Source organism: Hibiscus syriacus, unplaced genomic scaffold, assembly GCF_006381635.1.
Source record: "Hibiscus syriacus cultivar Baekdansim isolate YM2019G1 unplaced genomic scaffold, ASM638163v2 tig00116995_pilon, whole genome shotgun sequence".
Taxonomy (NCBI): domain Eukaryota; kingdom Viridiplantae; phylum Streptophyta; class Magnoliopsida; order Malvales; family Malvaceae; genus Hibiscus; species Hibiscus syriacus.
The window spans coordinates 327,588-346,272 of NW_024063511.1; the positions used below are offsets into that span (position 1 = coordinate 327,588).

Here is an 18,685-nt window from a genome sequence, read left to right on the forward strand (position 1 = left end):
ATGAGGCGGCTGAGGATGATTAGGGTTAGGAAACCCTAACTGAAAACCCAAATATTTAGGGTTTCTGGTTGGATTTGGACCGGTTTCAGTTGGTTTATAACTGGGCCGGTTGAATTGTAATTGGTTTGTGATTTATATGTATTTAATATATTTAATAATAAAATAATAATAATAATAATAAAAATAAAAATAATAATAATAATATTAATAATGATAATAATAATAATAATAATAATAATAATAATAATAATAATAATAATATGGATAAAAAATAGTATCTTCAATCGCCATCATTAGCGACTCGTCATCTCTTTCCTTTTGATTTCCCTCAGTTCGAAAAAAACCCCCATATTTTTCTTTTAATTTTAATCTGTTTCAACAGTCAAGAGTGATAAAGAATTGAATTTGGACCTCTTCGTTGTACTTGAAACGAAGAAGTGTTACATCACAGCTCTTGGTTTTTGTCTGATCATCATCTCCATTGAAAACAAAAAAAAAGCAAGCAACTTTATGATCTGTTTTATTTTCTCGATCTGTAATTGCTTATTTTCTCTGCTTCTTGGTTACAGCAAAGAAGCAATCCCGGAGAGAAAAAATGCAGTATTCTTTTGAAGATTTGAAGTAAGAAATGAGCTACTGATCTTGTCCCCTTTACTGGGTTTTTGTTTTCTTTCTTTTTGTTCTGTTTGTTTCATTGATTCATTAATGGAGTTAAACCAAGAAAAGAAGTTCGTTTGCAAATTTTGCAACAAAAGGTACCCTTGTGGGAAATCATTAGGTGGTCACATAAGAATTCATATGAACAACGATAATTATGCTGAAACTAAAGAAGAATCAGCTGATTTACCCTTAAACAAGCTCAAGAGATTTGCTGGTTTGAGGGAAAATCCAAAGAAAACCAAGAGGTTTTCGGATTCAAGCAATGGCTCTTCGTTTAAAGAGATGATTTGTAAAGAATGCGGTAAGGGTTTTAGATCAATGAAAGCTCTTTGCGGTCATATGTCTTGTCATTCCGACAAGGAGAGAGTTTATCATTTCAACAGTGGCGATAAACATAAGCTGATTATGGATAGTCAGTCGAATACCGAAACGTCGACGACTCCGAGTCGAAGGAGATTTAAGAGGGTTAAGTATAAGACGATCGGTGTTCAGCCGAATAATTCGGACAATTTGGGGAATGGTTCTTCATCTGTTTCGGAGATAGGGCAAGAACAGGAGGAGGTGGCGATGTGTTTGGTGATGTTGTCGAGGGATTCCTGTAATAAGAAAGGGCCGAATTCAGTTGCCGATTCTTCGGACAACAACTTGCTCTCGTTGGAAGAAAAATCGTCGTTGATCGATGTGAGGATCACCATTGAGAATGCCATGAAATGTGTTTCCAACAAGAACAAGTTGAAGGAATCTGCTGAAACTTGTCATTCTTCCGAGGATTCTGATTCAGGGTATTTTAGAAATGGACCAAAGAAGGTGGAATCGGAGGATTCTGTCTATGAGTTTCGCGGGTCCAAGAAGGCTAAAATGGTGTCTGGATCAGGGTTTAAAAGCAAATTCAAGTATGATTTAAGAAGGAATGGAAAGAATGCTTATTACAGTCCTCAAATGGGAAGCAAATACGAGTGTTTAACCTGTAACAAGACCTTTGATTCCCATAGGGCCCTTGGAGGACACCGAGCGAGCCATAAGAAGGCAAACGACTGCAACGAATCAATACATGAGAGTCGTATTTACGGCTCCTACGAGTCATACCAAAGTTACCAAGTCTAAGAGCCTTGGTGTTGCTAAAGGTTAATCTAGCAATGCTGAGAAAATATTGGGTTCAAAGAAGAACAAAGGCCATGAGTGTCCATTTTGCTTCAGGGTTTTCAGGCCAGGCCAAGCTTTGGGGGGTCATAAAAGGTCGCATTTTGTCGGAGGAGGTTCGGATGACAGAACATTGGTGATCAAACAAGACGGCCGACATGCCGGCTCTAATTGACCTTAACCTTCCGGCTCCTGTCAAGGAAGATGCAGTGGGGAATGCTGTTGGATTCATGTCTTGGTAGACTTGAGTCATAACTCAGGGTCACCGGCTGCCTGTATCGGTGTTCAACCGATGGTTCTAGAGTCTAGACGGTCCTGCATCCGGATTAAGTGTCGGCACGTTGCTATCTGAGTTTGATATTTTCCAAGTTAACAAACTTTTGGGCACAGGTTCCTCATGATGCAAGAGGTTTTAGAGAGTATAGACAAGTGAATTTACCTCCTCAACCTGTTCTCTTGCATCTAAAACTTGTTTTCTTTTTGCTAAGGTAAAATTCCATCATATACGAATTTAAACATAAAATCTCAAATTTCCCAAACTCCTGAGCTTGCTATTAGTGGAAGTCTTGTTATGTAGTTTAATTTGGATAAATATCAAAGCTACTCATAAACTTTGGTATAATATACAATGCGATACATGGATTTTGATTTTATACAATCACGTACTTGAAATTATGATTTGATTCGGTTTTCACAAATCACTAGAACAATTATCGACATAATATCTACGTTTTATTTATAATTTTTTTACTGAATTAACGTCTCAGTAAATAAAAAGAAAAAAAAATATAAAAAGCAAAATTTCAAAATAAATATTAGATATTGATAGGGTCATATAACTATTAATATATATGTATATATATTTGCCTTTCATCACTCGAATATTAACTAATTATTTAAAACTAAATCTAGATATTAGGGTTTATTTGTTTCATGTAAAATATTTTTCCGGAAAACATTTTCCTCATTTTTTTCAGTGTTTGGTTGGAAGAAAGCAGATTGGTCAATGTAAAACATTTTACTAGTCAACATAATTTTTTTTACATTTTCTGGAAAATGACTTACGGTTTGATTTTTCGTAAGTCATTTTATGAACTTTTCACTTCAAAGCATAAATACTTAAAATAATATTATTTTATGTATTTAATATTAATATGATATTTTAGTATCATTTTAATAAAAATATTAATTATTAATTTATTTAAAATATTATTTATTAATATTTTTAACAATATAATATATTATAATAATATTACTATTATAGTTAGTTATATTATAATAATACATGATATTATTATATTTTATTTTAATAATATATAATAAATTATTAATAAAATTTATATTATTTCTTAATTTCTTAAAAATATTATTGAATTAATAATAATAAATAATATTATTTATGTATTTAATATTAATATAATAGTCAAATAATATTTTAATAAAAATATTTAAAATATATTTATTAATAATTTTAAAAACATAAATATTATTTTTATTTTAATAAAACTTTAATATAATTTATAATATTTTTATTTTAATAGATTATACTCATCTTAACATTTTTATTTATAAAATTTTAGAAATAATATTTTAATAATATTATTTGCATAAATAAAATTAAATAAATTATTCTAATATTTTTAATATAATAATATTAAGTTTTTATGATAAATAATATTATTTATTATATTTCATATTTACAATAAATGATTTCTATAAAATTTTTCAACTATTGGAAAATGGTTTACACAATATCTTCTAAATACCGTAAATTCTTTTTCAAAAAATATTTTTCATAAGATATAACTAATTTTACAAAAAAAATCCATTTTTTTTGTGAAACAAACTAACCCTAAATTAATTTAGAAAAATTTAAAAGACTAATCAAATACTTAAAGGAGAAATTCAGAAAACAAAATATACATTAAACCTTCGAATTAACTCCCAAAGAAAGAGGCGAATAAAGCAACACATCTTACCACCGTCGTACGATGATCGTGGGGACGGGAGAAATACAATGACACGTGTACGGTAACAAGTGGCCTTTACATCCGAAAACAACACCACATTCACGTGTTGAATGGATTGGAAAGAATAAATACGTTCACGCGCGCACATTAGTTTTTGACAATCCCTGCATTTATTTATCGGACAATTATTTGATATTTCACAAATAGAGTAACAACATAGCAAATTTATTCATAATTTTACAAATAATATTATTATTTAAAATAAAAAAACTACCTTTTTAACTATGTGAATTTTCTAATAACTCTTAAGGAATTAAAAAAATTGATTTAAAATAGTATTTAATTGTAGGGATGAGCATTTGATCGAGTCGAGTTAAAAAAATTAAATTATTTGAATTGACGAGTTTTATTTCACAATATAAACTTTATTTAAAAAATTTCAAGTCAATTTGAGTTTAATAAATTTGAATCGAGTTGGTTCGAGTTCCTATTTACATTCAATAGAAAGTATTTATAATGTTTTCTAATACTAAATAATTTTAATTTAAATGGCTTTTTATAAACATATATTATAGACATATTTATTCATATTTTTTATATAAGATACACGTATCATTCGTAGTTTAGGGATTCGACTCAAACTTAAAAATTAATCCACTAATTATTAAAAATTTTGAGATATTTAAATTATTCAAGTCTTATTTTATAACTTAAATTTGATTTAAATTTTGTAGTCGAGTTAAATTTTTGATATTACGAGTAAAGAAATCAAATTTTTAAACTCAGTCGAATTTTTCTCAATTCCTAATTGATTAATGAAATTTAATTGATTATCCAATAAATAATATTTTATAATTTTTTTAAAAAAATTATTCGAAATAATCAGATTTTAAATATGCCGTCATATCTAATAATGATGACATCAATGAAACTATAATATAAAGGCAACGGCATAAAGAACTGGTGGAGTACTGAGAAACAGTAATTGGGTAGGGGCAGGCTTTGAGAAGAAAGCAATGTCGGCTGGCTGCCAACTCTGAAGCAACTTTGAAATCCACGCAACTGACGAACAAAGAACAAAACAAGTGGACCATTTTCTTTTACTATATGCTCATATTATTATTATGGATTCCTGCATTTCACATTCACGTAGACCACCACCAACAGTTAACTACTTCAATCCAGCTTTAACGGTGATTAATATCCAGAATAAGGACCCACGTAGAATTTTAAGTTAGAAGAATAATTTTTTTTTAATTTTAGTAGGAATAAAGTTATATAATTTAGGAGGTGAAAAAATATAAAATATATTTAAAATATGTAATAATTTTAATTTTTTTAAGAGTGACTGTTCCTATCCATCCCCGTCTATATATGCTCCTAAACATCTAAAACTAATAACCAAGAATATCAATATTCAGATGCATAAATTAGAACTCAAGGGTTGAGATTAGATAAATCTGAGCATAAGATTATGAACTGATCAGAAGCTATAGCCATTATATCTGATAAACTGGTGAAGTACTCACTTCCACTTGATTAAAAATCGCCTTGCATGCATGGCGTGCCTGCTCTTCAGCTTCTACCAATCAATAACATGCCTGTAGATACGATCAGCATTATTTTTGTAATACTAACTCTCTTAATGAGAAAAACATCAAAGAGAACGGCAAACCCTAGTTCTATGGACTTTTTTTTTTGTCGGCAAACTGTCACATGCTTTTTGTTTTTCCCCCCACATTATATAAAACAGAAAGTTCTATGGTTCCTCCTATCATATGATCGGTTGGCATAATCCTGTAGACCATGACTATTTAGAAATAAAAGATATTGTACTTCCTGTACCATAGGATTAATACTCTACAGTGAACAATTTACTCAGTTTACATTTAGTTCTGAAAGTAATATTATAAGTAACAGTAAAATTGAAGGTTCACTTACTGTGTTTTGATGTGATTAGGAAAGAGTAATTTAGTGATAATCATGATCTTTTGTTTTGTTACTTAAACAACATTAAAAGAATGGTAAACTATACATTTCATGGCTCAATTGTTTTTAATCTTATTTCATGCATTTTTAAATTATTTTTACATCATTTCATTATTAAATATTTAAAAGTGTTATGATAAGACATCTATATGTAAGAAATTATAATGAAATCCTAAAATTTTATTCTAAATTAGTGAAAAATATTCCTAAAATCTTCCTTCTTGAATTTTTAATCTAATTTTTCGGACTTCCTCTAATTTTTCAACACTGGAACATTTATTTTCTAAATTCTAGAAGTGAAGAGGTGAAGAAGGAGAAGACGAACAATATATCTTCATTTGAAGATGATGGAGAAAGTAGATCAGAATTATTTTTCTCTAAGTTTTGAATTGAAATTTCACAAAATTTTAAGATATTTGAAAAAGTATAAACTAAAAGAGTAATAAAAAATATAACAAGACAATTAGTTGATATTTGGAGTGATTCATCGAAGAACGCAACTGGAATAGTGGCAAAGGAACGTCTAAAACGTCAATCTAAATGATTCTACAGGTACTTTAGAATCTTTTCACAATCACTAAAGTTGCATTAATCTATCAAAACCCATGTCTAGAAAGGCCTTTCCAAATGCCTGATAAACACAAGTAAGCGGGCAACATCAAGAAACAATTAGGCAATCTACAAACGCTGAATCCTAAGAAACAGTAGTCGATAAAATTATGCACCAGACATTATTCATGATGTGGAAACAAGCGAAGAAATCACAAGTATGACTGTGGATATATCACTATAGATACCAGTATATCGATAAACATTAAGGGTCCTATTTTAATATTCTATCCTATTTATTAGTACTCCAATACAGTTAAACTGTTCCAATATGGATTAAGACTGATCAATCAAAGAGCTTTCTATATATCTCATGCTTGTGGGGTTTAATATAAAAAACATTACAGTGGTCCACTAGCTAGTATAGCTAAGAAGGTCTAGACATGTGAAAGCCTCAGCCCTCATGGCTATGGTAGATTGAATTACACATCAATAACAAAGCTATGCATCTTCCTTATGCCTTCATAATTTCCATTTGGCATCAAGCTACTTCGGTACTGATTGTTCCTCCTAATTTGAGATAAAAAATGATACTGCATTCCTCCCTTTAAAGCACACAAATTCAAATGGACAACCACATGCAGAGCATGGAAGTAAGTTAATTAACTTGATTTAGTTAAAGGAAGATATGCATACCATATTTTCTTTCTCATCTGTTATGCATTCCGGAAGGGACGATATCACCGAGTAACCCTTCATCTGTCGGGGGCTCTGAACGAGTTTCTCCTACGTCAATCGGTGTTTCGTGTGCCTGTAACTGTGATTGTGTCCTGCTTGGAGGAATTTCCTTATGTAACTGTACCTCTGGATGATAAAATTGTGAGACTGCCGGCGTCAATTGACCACCAAAGGCAGCTTCATGGCTGATGAGTCCCCCTCTGGGGAATGCTACACTGTGATGACAGTGTTGACCTTCATATGTAGTAATGACAACGGTAGGATCTTCAGAAGAGCGTTCTACCCTCTTCTTCACTGTACATTTGCTGTTTGTACAGCGATAGTAGCTCCTGTAAGACCAATTATGTGTCTTAGATTTGCACAACAATATGAAAATTTTACTTCCATTAATTATTTTAAACATGAATTCCTTATTTGACTTCGCTCTAACATAATGATTCTATGAAAAACAATATCATGTTTTTGCTACTTGATAAAAGAATCTAAACTAAACCATAAAGGGAGTGTTAGAATTTAGAAGATTTATATCAAATTAACTTACAAAATTTTAGATTCGATTCCTGAACAACCCTACCCCTTCCCTTATTGAAGACTTTGCTTTATAAATTTGACCACTTTAGATAATGCAAAGTAAACTTTTTCTCGCATAAATAAGGCTGAACAAAACTATTTATGCAGCAAAAAATTCAGACTTGTGGTTTAAGAAAATAGAGAATCAATTTTTAGGATGTTAGACAAGGATGAAGCTAGAATTAAACATTGGGATGAATTAAATTATTTTACACAAAGAGAACAAGAATTTAATAAGTATTTAAATCTAAAATTTAAAAGAAACAAAATTTTTATTTAATTAATATTTAAATTAGAAAAAATCTAATGTATCATTATATAACAAATTTAGGGTCACAGTCCCTCCCAAATCCTTAATGGCTTCGTCCTTGTGCTAAAGATGGCATACTCATGAACTGTTTGAATCTCCCTTTCCGAGACTATGAAAAACACTGAACTAATTAATAACCAAAATTTAACGTTGTTGAAGAACGGCATTATTAACTCTACTTTATAATAACCCTTTGATTTCATTTTTCCACCCTTTTTTGTCAGTATACCGATAGAAACCACCCCTATGACAAACAGAAAAGAACTGATAGAAACCATGTTTCAGTATATTGTTTAATTTTTTAACAGAAATATGGCATTGAATCAGTTCTAAAAGTGGGTAAAATGTCAAATTTCTGTGTATCATCAATAATAGAGAAATAGCAACAGACCGAGGAAATGGACTGTTTTTAACAGCTTTTTGCCCATATTTCCGCCATCGGTAGCCGTCTTCAAGATGATCAACCTCACTCTTGGTCATAAATGCAAAACGTGGCTGCCGTATTCGTTTTTGCCCCTTCTTCCTCACCTTACTCCTACAAAAACATCCCACCTACAATTATCAAAATGAAAAGAAGAAAATCCCTAAATATTAAAAGCTTCTGTTTGAAAAAAGAATTAAATGCGAAGAATTAAGATACTTGTACTTAATACTATGCAAATAACAAGCAACTTTCTTAGAACATGAAATGCAATACCATATGAACGGCATTCGCAGATTCCTAAAGCAATCGAGAAACCCGCCTAAAAAATAACACTCAGATAACATATAATGAATGATTTGCAACGCCCGTTTCACTTTTACAGGAGGGGATGAATTTAGAACAAAAAAGAGACTTCATAAAAAAATCGTGGAAGAAAATATGATCTAAACTCTATGATTTACGTTATCTAAAGAGGGATTTTACCAGCTATATTCCCACTGTTTGCCTTAAAATTAACGTGATTAAAACTTGAAACAAGAACCGAAAGGGAAGAATAAGTAAAAGAAAAGGAAGAGCGGCATATTCCAGCCGCAATAGCGGCGGCGTAACGGCGTTCAATGCCATTTCGTTAATAGCCGAAAAGTCCCTCTTGGTTTCACGCCTATATTCCCTTAAACGCATTGTTTCACAAAAATTACGAGACTACCTTACCTCATTCCCCAACTTGCACGAAACAATTTGTTTATTTCTACAGTTTCAGAATGTACTGACACCGAAAATTGCACCCTCTGTACTACAATCTGTTATTTTACCACCAGGATCTGTACGTAGTTGCGACTCAGTCCTCGAAATAATAAAAATAAAGAAATAAATAAACGGTCAATTTATTTAATGATTTTTTATCTCATTTTCATCATTGGCGAAGGTTATGTTCACTACTACTCACGGTATCTCGGGCGGTTTTCTGCCGGATCCCGTAGATTTCTCCGGCAGATCCTCGCTGGAGCTCGAATACCCCGACAGATTCGACGTCGACACGACAGCTGACCCACCCGGATTCGAAGCCGTCCCCGAAACTGAACAACGAGCAACATCATCAGCTGCAGCGCAGCTTTGTGAGCCGCTAAATTTTCCCGCCAATTCAGGCCTGGCTTCAGGCCGATCTAGTTCAGCGAACCGTCCGAACTTGTCAGCATGACCCTGCCGTAGATCCAAGCCGAATTCACTGAGTATACTACTCTCCCAGTCGAAGAAGTAATTAACGCTGTTGGACACCGAGTCAGGTCCTCCCTCGGAAAGTGTCCAGCTCGACTCCGATGTAAACTCACCTCCTGGATTGCTCCCCTCTTTATCTTCCATATCAGCAAACTAAAGGGTGGAAAATCAAAGGATTCAAAGCATCCAAACAGAATCTAAAAGAAACGCGGAGAGAGAAATAAGAAGAGCTAGGGTTTTGGCGTTCTGCGTATGTGTGAGTTTTAGTGCTGGAGAAGGCACGCGTGGTTTTTGAAAAACTTTCTTTTTCTCCCATCGATCGAAAGAGGTGAAGGAAACGACTAAGGGAAAAAAATTAAAAGTTACACAAAAAAGACTAATTTGCTTTCAGTCCATATAATATTTGTATATTTGAAATTTAGTCCATCTACCTTTAATTTTGTGATTTTAATATTTCTTGCTCTTTTAGTTTAATAATTGATTCCAAATTGTTTGGAATAATAGTATTTTGAGACTTTTTTTTAGTTTTAGTTCTAATTAGATAATACTTTTTTCTTTCAAATTTTTAAATTTAAATATCTAATATACCCTTATTCTTCTAATGTGAAATAATTTAACCTTTTTTAATCTTTAATCTCAGTTTTGTCTCTATTTCAAATAGATTATATGAATTTTTTAGAGAAAAAAAGCTCACGCAATCAACTTAACGCTTTAAAAAATCGTGTAAAAAATATTATCAACTGTCACTTTAATTATCTATAGTAGAATATTCAAAAAAAATATTTACTTATGAGTAATATAGGTATCGTAAGCAAATTTGTTAGCTTGAGAATTCAAAAGAATTCATTTTAATGAAATATTTTTGAAGTATTATTAATTACACTTCAATTATTAGACCAACACTAATGAAGGAACTAAATTTTCGAGATTAAAAATAAGATTAGATTTATAAACTGAAAAAAAATGAAAGGGACTATAGCAAAATTAAACCAAGTATTGGCGTCAAACCAGAATAGTGACGCGAGGCTGATATTTGAGCAACGGGATTGGGAAAAAGAGAAAGGGCGACAGTCTGTTGGCGCGTCGCCTATGTTAACTTGGAAAGTTCTACTCAGCGGTAGCTTTAATATATTACCGGTTTTTTTATTATTGTTATTTTTAATAAAATCGGTAAAAATTATTTAAAATATTATTATTTTTATTTAAAATATTAATATTTTTTAATATTTTCGGTAAAGTGTTAAATAATAAAAAAATCAGTAGAAAAAAATAATATTTTAAGTAATAATTTATCGAATATATTAACAAAATCGGTAAAACACCTAATAATAATAAAACCGGTAGAAATAATAATGTTTCCGTAAATTTTTTACTATTTTTATTAAAAAATAATAAAAAAATTGTATCACATTTCCTTAATTATATATTAAAGTTGTCGTACGTAAGACTTTCCCATGTTAACTTATTAGCGGCATTTTGGTAAGTTGTTTATATTTTGGTTAAGAATTTTTTTAACTGGTTTAAGATTGAAATTCTTAACAATATAAATAAGGAGATGTGGAAATTTTATTGGAATTTCGTGGAAGTTTGATATAAATATATATAATTTTTTGATTGATTATTTTAAAGAGAATATTGTAGAAATTATATATATATATATATATATATATATATATATATATTATATATATATATATATATATATATATATATATATATATATGTTTAGGCCTATATCTACTCAGTCTAATTTACTTCTTTAATTACGTCAAAAATTAAATAATAAATGTTATTTAAGAGATCTAATGTGTTAGATTAATTGGTAGTTAATTAAAATTTATTCATCTTACTATTATAATTTTAATTATGATATAAAATTAAAAACTGAATCTTTAGCACAATTGATCAAGGTTGAAACTGATAGTTGAAGTTTTAGATTCGATTTTATTTTAGTTTTTTAAATATGATATTATTTTAGTTTAAATCTAATTAACGGTGATGATGATATGTCACCATAAGTTAATGTCATGTCAATATTAATTTTTTTTAAAAAAGATGCTACATCATCATCACTATTAATTTTTTGACGGTGGGTAACTAAAACGTAACTTTAGATACGATGTTGAAAAAAATAATAATTAGTGACTAAAACATAAATTGAGTAATAGGTAGGTGACCAAATATGTGGTTTATCCTAAAAAATATATTACTACCACTTAAAGTAACCAATTTAGATAGATTCCCTTATACATGATGTTCATTTGATTAGCCATCTTTTGTGTGACTAATTTGATAAGCCAAATTGATTCGGTTGCAGTCTCGTCTTCAGCATACAAAGCTGGTTTGGATCCCACTTAATTATTTCAATAAGATTTTACTCCTATATTTTATATTGCGAAATCAATATAAGTAATCCCACCACACTTGTCATAATCATCTTTAATATTATTTAATTTAAAAAATAACACCACGAAATTCTTATTTAATTTAGCCAATAGTGCTCTACAAATTCTTATTTAATTAAAATTTATAATTATTTTGAAGTATATTGTATTCATAATTTGTCAGTCCACCTATTGTAAGAAACCGCACATTACTTGAACCCATTATGGGAAACAACTACTTTATGAGGATCAAACACAGCGTTGTCGATATCCAATTAATGTTAATTAATTAATTAGGTTTAACGTATATGATCAATTAATCAACTCCGACACGCGTGGCGTTTATATGTATGTGATTGCCATGCATCATAATAACCGAAGCATGTATTATTTCATACACTCCAAAACTAAAACATGAGGTGCTTACCCACCGACCCTTAATTTGTTGTTTAATTGTAGATGCTTTGCTTAGCCTTTATATAGATATTCGAATCTTGACGTTTACGAATGGAGCAAACTGGATTGGGATGGTTGACGCTATTGTCTCTGTAGTACCCGATCAAAATTAGTCGATTAATAAATGAAAAATAAGTGGTTATACAAAAAATAGTAAAATATCTAATAGAATACAAATATATAAATTTCATTAATTATTTTATTAGTATTATGATTTGATTAAACAAAAAAATTGTGAATATCATTATATGAAATTCATAGATATTCTTATTAAAAAGGATAATCTATAGATACCATTATAATTTTCTTCCAAATTTGTAGAATGCATTGCCCTAACATATAAGATTAAATCAACCTCTTTTCTCACCTGAACTTACAAACCATTCAATCTCAATTTTGTCGGTAAAATTTGATCTATTAATTAAATTAATTTGTATCAAATATTATAAATATTAATTAAAAGATTGAGTTTTTAATTTAATTATTTACTTATAATGTTATAATTTGAAATTTTGACAAAAAAATCTAACAATTCATCCCATTAAACTAATCAACAGTTGGTACAATACAATTTTAAATATCAACGTAAGTACAAATCCTCAATGTACTTTTTCATTTAGGGTTAACTCGAATTATTTTATCTCTCAAGGGCATTTTCGTAATTTCTTAACCAGATAATTTCGGTATTAAATCTTAACAAAAATAATATAATTTAGAGATCCTATGATTAATTGCTTTCTCGAACATTCTCTTATCTTGAAATGATTCTTTAACAGACTTCTAGTATCTTGCACAAACCCTCTTGGGGTTAAAAACCGCTTATCGATATTTTCCAAGTAAAACTATCATTTCCTAAGCACATATGAAACTTTATCAAATCAATATATATTTTCAAAAGTTATTAATCAACTTTCAGAGACAATTCTTGTCATCTTACAACATAAGGGTATTTTCATAATTTTACCCTATCGAAGTATTTTGATAATTTCCAATCCAAGTATCTTTGATGAAATAAATTATAATTTACATAACCAGACTGATTCATTTATCACTTTATCACAAAGCTTGTAATTTAATTCCAACTATCCTCCAATTTCTTATATTAATCATATGAACCATATTCAGTTATCGTATTTTTACTGTATTCAGATCGAGTGTAGAAATTAATTAACTACACAAATGAGACCAAACATTTTTTTTATTCATGCATTTACCAATATCAACATGTTCCATAAAGCATAAAGAGGTAGTAAAGTATTACCTCGATTTTCGTGACATACTGATCGACCATAAAAATTTCATTCGAACGCCCTCGATCTTTAAATCATCTTTCAATAATTCCTCATATGCATATCAACAGAAATTACATAAAAAACGGAGATTGATTTCGAAAAACGGATCGAATCGGATTTGGGACATAAAAAACATAAAATATGACTTTTCGAAAATTTTAAATTTTCGGTCAAAGTCAATGTGTTTAACTGGCAATTTCGAGGCCTTCAGGTCCAAATTTTGAAAAACGGACTACTGAATCGGATTCGAAACGTCGAAAAACGTCAGGATAGGTATACTTGATCAAAGTCAAAGGTCGTTTAATGCCCGATCAACGCTGGTCAACAATGGTCAACGCCGGTCAATGATCAACACATGTCAACGATCAACAGTCGACCATTTTACACAAATATCACCCTAACAGAAATTAATTACAAAATTAGCCACCTTTTGCAATTATTTACAAAACTAACACCTGAATTTTACACGAATATCACCCAAATAGAAATTTATTATAAAATTAACACCTAGACGATGCCCACTCTCGGGGGGTGGCGCGTGAACAGTGATACGGTGTCGGAAAATTCCCACTAAAATTCCTAAAAATTATTTTAAGGCATTTTGTGACACCTACCAAGCTCGGTTCACAATTTTGAACGGTGGAGAGCTCGATCCCGAAACGTTGGAAACTTTGACTTTCTTACCCCTCTACGCGCCGGTGACAACGGAGAAACGGAGAACACCGGTTGACACGAAATGATGCAAGGAACACGATGGTGCAGGAGTTGTTGAAAACGGATTGTCGGATCGTCGTGAATCGATAAAAAATCAACTGAAATCGAGTTAAAATCGACGATACTTCCAACTGAAATTAACGACGAACGACGACGATTCATAACGAAAGGTTTGAAGGGTTTTGTTTGGTCAACAACGTACACGATGGTAGTTTCGGTTCGTCGATCGGACGTCGGATGGTGAGTAGATCGGAGTTGAAAGGGGGTTGAGGGGAAGAGGAAAATTGGGAAAATTTCTCTGAAAAACTAACGGGGGAGAGTTTATAATTCTCTCCTATAGAAAATTGGCTAAATTAATAGTTTAGCCACTGAATTTCATACACTTTATAAAATAGTCTTCTAACTTTGAAATTTTATAATTTAATCCTTAATTTCTTCTAAAATACCAATTAAATCCAATACTTTATAATTTCTAAAATTTAGCCTCTAAATTGGGGTGTACAATTATCCTCTCCTTAAAATAATTTCGTCCTCGAAATTCATTCATGTCACATTATTTCAGAAATGAAACTTCCTTCAGATCTTTCATAGCTTCACATTATTTTTACCAAAAGTACAGATCCTCTACAAATTCTTAACGAGCTGAGTATATATTCTCATTAGAACTCTCTCTCATTTCAATAAATAATCAAAACAACTTTATCCTTGTGAAATCAATTTAGTCTTGGTTACGAGAATAGGCTCATAGAGTAGCAACATATCCCAATTTCATTTCCGGAGTCATGTTAAAATTTCTCGAATGAGTAACTCTCACATTACTCGTAGGGTACTTTACATAATTTAGACAGACGTTACTGGTATTCCTTTATGCAAGGGTAGAACCTTAATGGATAAAAACTTAGGTTTGCTCGTTACAGATAGGGACCCAACCTTGGAGTTTCGGCTCAGAGAAGTACGATTGTAGTCTAGGGGCATGTACTGATCAAACGCCTTTTAAAATTCGACCGGCCGGTCTATCTTGAAAATTTTGACTCAAACCAAAGCTATAATACTACTAAATGTAACCTCCTCAGACCGATACGGATAACCTGATCCGATCTGGAGTGTCACATTAGGGCCACCGGAGCAACTCACTGTAAAAATAGCGGAAAATTTAAAAAATTTCTTAAAACATGTAACTTATAAAATGATTTATTAATATGCAGAAAAAAATAGATTTTCAAACTCATATATAAAATAAAATATAATTACATGCTCCCTAATCACATGTAGCGTACTCTGCAAGTAACCCCGGAAGAACTTCCTTACTGATGTTGATTGATATACTTGTACGATTCTTTTAACCTACAAAGGTGAGTAATAGAGTGAGCTTTGAAATGCTCAGTAATACAGAACTACCAGATGATGCTGATGAACGTGCAGATACATATAAACATATATTTTTCTTATCGGTTCAGACATCTACAAATATTTATGTTGAGCAGAAATCCTACTGGTATTTCAAATGGTAACGGACAATGAGCTTTCAGTTCAAAGAAATATTTCAGACGACTAAGTTCAGGATATCAGAATAGGTTATCTAGTGTGTTACCGTAAAACCAGTAAAAAGATACATATCTTTTAAAACATATATATATATATATATATCCCCATCCGTCACGAACAAAATGTGTAGGTTCCCCAGAACCATACAACCCCGTCACGTCCAGTAAGGCCCTGAGCACACAGCCGAAGAGCCTCCAAGTATTCTTCCTCCAACAATACCCCCCAAATAAAATATGTTCCGTCCGTAAACGGATATATCAAAAATCAAAGCATAATTCATGTCAAGTATCATATCAAAATCCAGGTCAAGTATCAAATCAGAATCCAAGTCAAGTATCATATCAGAATCCATGTCAGATATCATATCAGAATCCATGTCAAGTATCAGATCAGAATTCAAATCGAAAATCAGATAAAATATTCATGTGAGTAGGGAACACACCAGAATTTATAGATATTATTCAAAGATATTGGATAATCTTAACAGGTGGAGGAATACAGATCTTCAGTATACCGATAGAATATCAGAATTTAGAATCACTATTGGAAGAGTTCAATAACTGACGAAATCATCAGTTATTCAGAATATGACTTGAGTTGGTAAGGAAGAAATGAAGGTTCATGACCTTTACAATCTATGTCGATTACTCGGATTATCGAACAACTCCAGATGAATAGCTCTCAGGACTAATAATTGTCAATTCATTAACCTTCCCGGGTATTTACTCTTTAATACCAAATATTCTTATCCATAGATCATCTTCCGAGTCATCACTGAACAGATCTTAAGGAGACTAACAGATATTCTAATGCTCTTAATTTCATGTTCACGCTTTCATTATATCATGAACTGCTGACGTGCTTGATTTATAGTTCATGATCCATAAGAAAATTACATCATGTATGATCATTAACGTTTCTATACTCATCCAAATCACTTACTTAATCCTCAGTCCTTGATATTACTTAATTCATTTAGTAGTCAAGTTCATTTCAGTTACTTTAGGGTTTTCCAGATTAGTTTGGATGTCTCTGAATTTCGGATATATATTGTACTTTCTTTCAGTTCAGTTCAGTCTTCGTGGTTAATTTGTCGAACAAATATCAAATCCTTAGTATTGAATGCGATCTAGAGTTGAGCTGAGCTGAATACTTCCAAAAATTATCTTCGAGCCAAACTTGAGTAGACGTACACTCATTCAAGTGATATCTGTGCAGATCAGGAACTGACATATCATTAACGTTGATCAACTTACTTAAGTTGTGTTCCATAACTTTTAAGGGTAGTACAACACCCATATTTACTTAGATTTCTTAATTAATTCAAAACATATGCTTAGTATATGCCATAAGGGTATTTTGGTTATTTTGGTGTTCAGCTTTATTCCATTCATTTCAGAGCTCGAGGATATCCAATCATTCCTGAGCTTGGTGATATTCTTGGTCATTTGCATTCTAAGGGTATTCTGGTCATTTTACAGATCTATTGTAGTCCAATAATTCATTCCGTCCAATCTTATTATTAAATTCAAAACTTATCATTTATTTCAGTCCATTCAAACAATTCTGACAAAAGAGCACCATTGATAAATCATTCTTCAGGTATTAACTTATAACTCGAATATTTTCGGTCAAGTGCCTTCTCAGATTTTACAAACGAAATATCAGGAATTTTTCTGCACTAAGTCAGGATCTTAACAATCAAATACGGACTTAAATCGAGTTAAGTACGAATCCTCAATGTACTTTCTCATTCAGGGTCAACTCGAGCTATTTTTACCTCTCAAGGGCATTTTCATAATTTCTTAACCAGATAATTTCGGTATTAAATCTTAACAAAAATAGTATAATTTAGAGATCCTATGATTAATTGCTTTATCCAACATTCTCTTATCTTGAAATGATTATTTAACATACTTCTAGTATCTTGCACAAACCCTCTTGGGGTTAAAAACCGCTTATCCATATTTTCCAAGTAAAACTATCACTTCCTAAGCACATATGAAATTTTATCAGATCAATATATATTTTCAAAAGTTATTAATCAACTTTCAGAGACAATTCTTGTCATCTTACAACATAAGGGTATTTTCTTAATTTTACCCTATCGAAGTATTTTCATAATTTCCAATCCAAGTACATTTGGTGAAATAAATTATAATTTGCACAACCAGACTGATTCATTTATCACTTTATCACAAAGCTTGTAATTTAATTCCAACTATCCTCCAATTTCTTATATTAATCATATGAATCATATTCAGTTATCGCATTTTTACTGTATTCAGTTCGAGTGTAGAAATTAACTAACTACACAAATGAGACCAAACATTTTTATATTCATACATTTATCAATATCAACATGTTCCATAAAGCATAAAAAGGTAGTAAAATATTACCTCGATTTTCGTGACATACTGATCGACTATAAAAATTCCATTCGAATGCTCTCGATCTTTAAATCATATTCCAATAATTCCTCAGATGCATATCAACAGAAATTACAAAAAAAATGAAGCTTAATTTCGAAAAACGGATCGAATCGGGTGATAAATCAGTCAAAAATAGCTTACCGGGGTTCAAGTTTGACGAAACGAACCCCAAAAATAGATTTGAGACATCAAAAACATAAAATATAACTTTTCGAAAATTTTGAATTTTCGGTCAAAGACAACGGCTTTGACTGGCAGTTTCGAGGCATTCGGGTTCGAATTTCGAAAAACGGACAT

The 18,685-nt window shown here is 31.1% G+C and overlaps 2 protein-coding genes across 3 annotated transcripts; one reads left to right on the forward strand and one right to left on the reverse strand.

Moving 5' to 3' along the window:
• Positions 1 to 632: 632 nt before the first annotated feature.
• On the forward strand, positions 633 to 1,764 carry LOC120193417 (zinc finger protein ZAT1-like). The gene has a single exon (XM_039195918.1). It carries the CDS (start codon positions 706 to 708, stop codon positions 1,762 to 1,764), a length of 1,059 nt encoding a protein of 352 aa, XP_039051849.1. The 5' UTR covers positions 633 to 705.
• Positions 1,765 to 5,275: 3,511 nt separating this feature from the next.
• On the reverse strand, positions 5,276 to 9,844 carry LOC120193356 (probable WRKY transcription factor 57). Of its 2 annotated transcripts, XM_039195867.1 has the most exons (4): positions 9,297 to 9,844; positions 8,318 to 8,461; positions 7,005 to 7,375; positions 5,276 to 5,371 (listed from the first exon to the last, which is right to left on the reverse strand). In XM_039195867.1, exons 1-3 carry the CDS (start codon positions 9,707 to 9,709, stop codon positions 7,018 to 7,020), a joined length of 915 nt encoding a protein of 304 aa, XP_039051798.1. In that variant the 5' UTR covers positions 9,710 to 9,844; the 3' UTR covers positions 5,276 to 5,371; positions 7,005 to 7,017. The 2 variants fall into 2 exon arrangements, with proteins under 2 accessions (XP_039051798.1, XP_039051797.1); XM_039195866.1 differs by lacking the exon at positions 5,276 to 5,371 and having other exon boundaries at positions 6,890 to 7,375.
• Between the last annotated feature and the right edge of the window lie 8,841 nt (positions 9,845 to 18,685).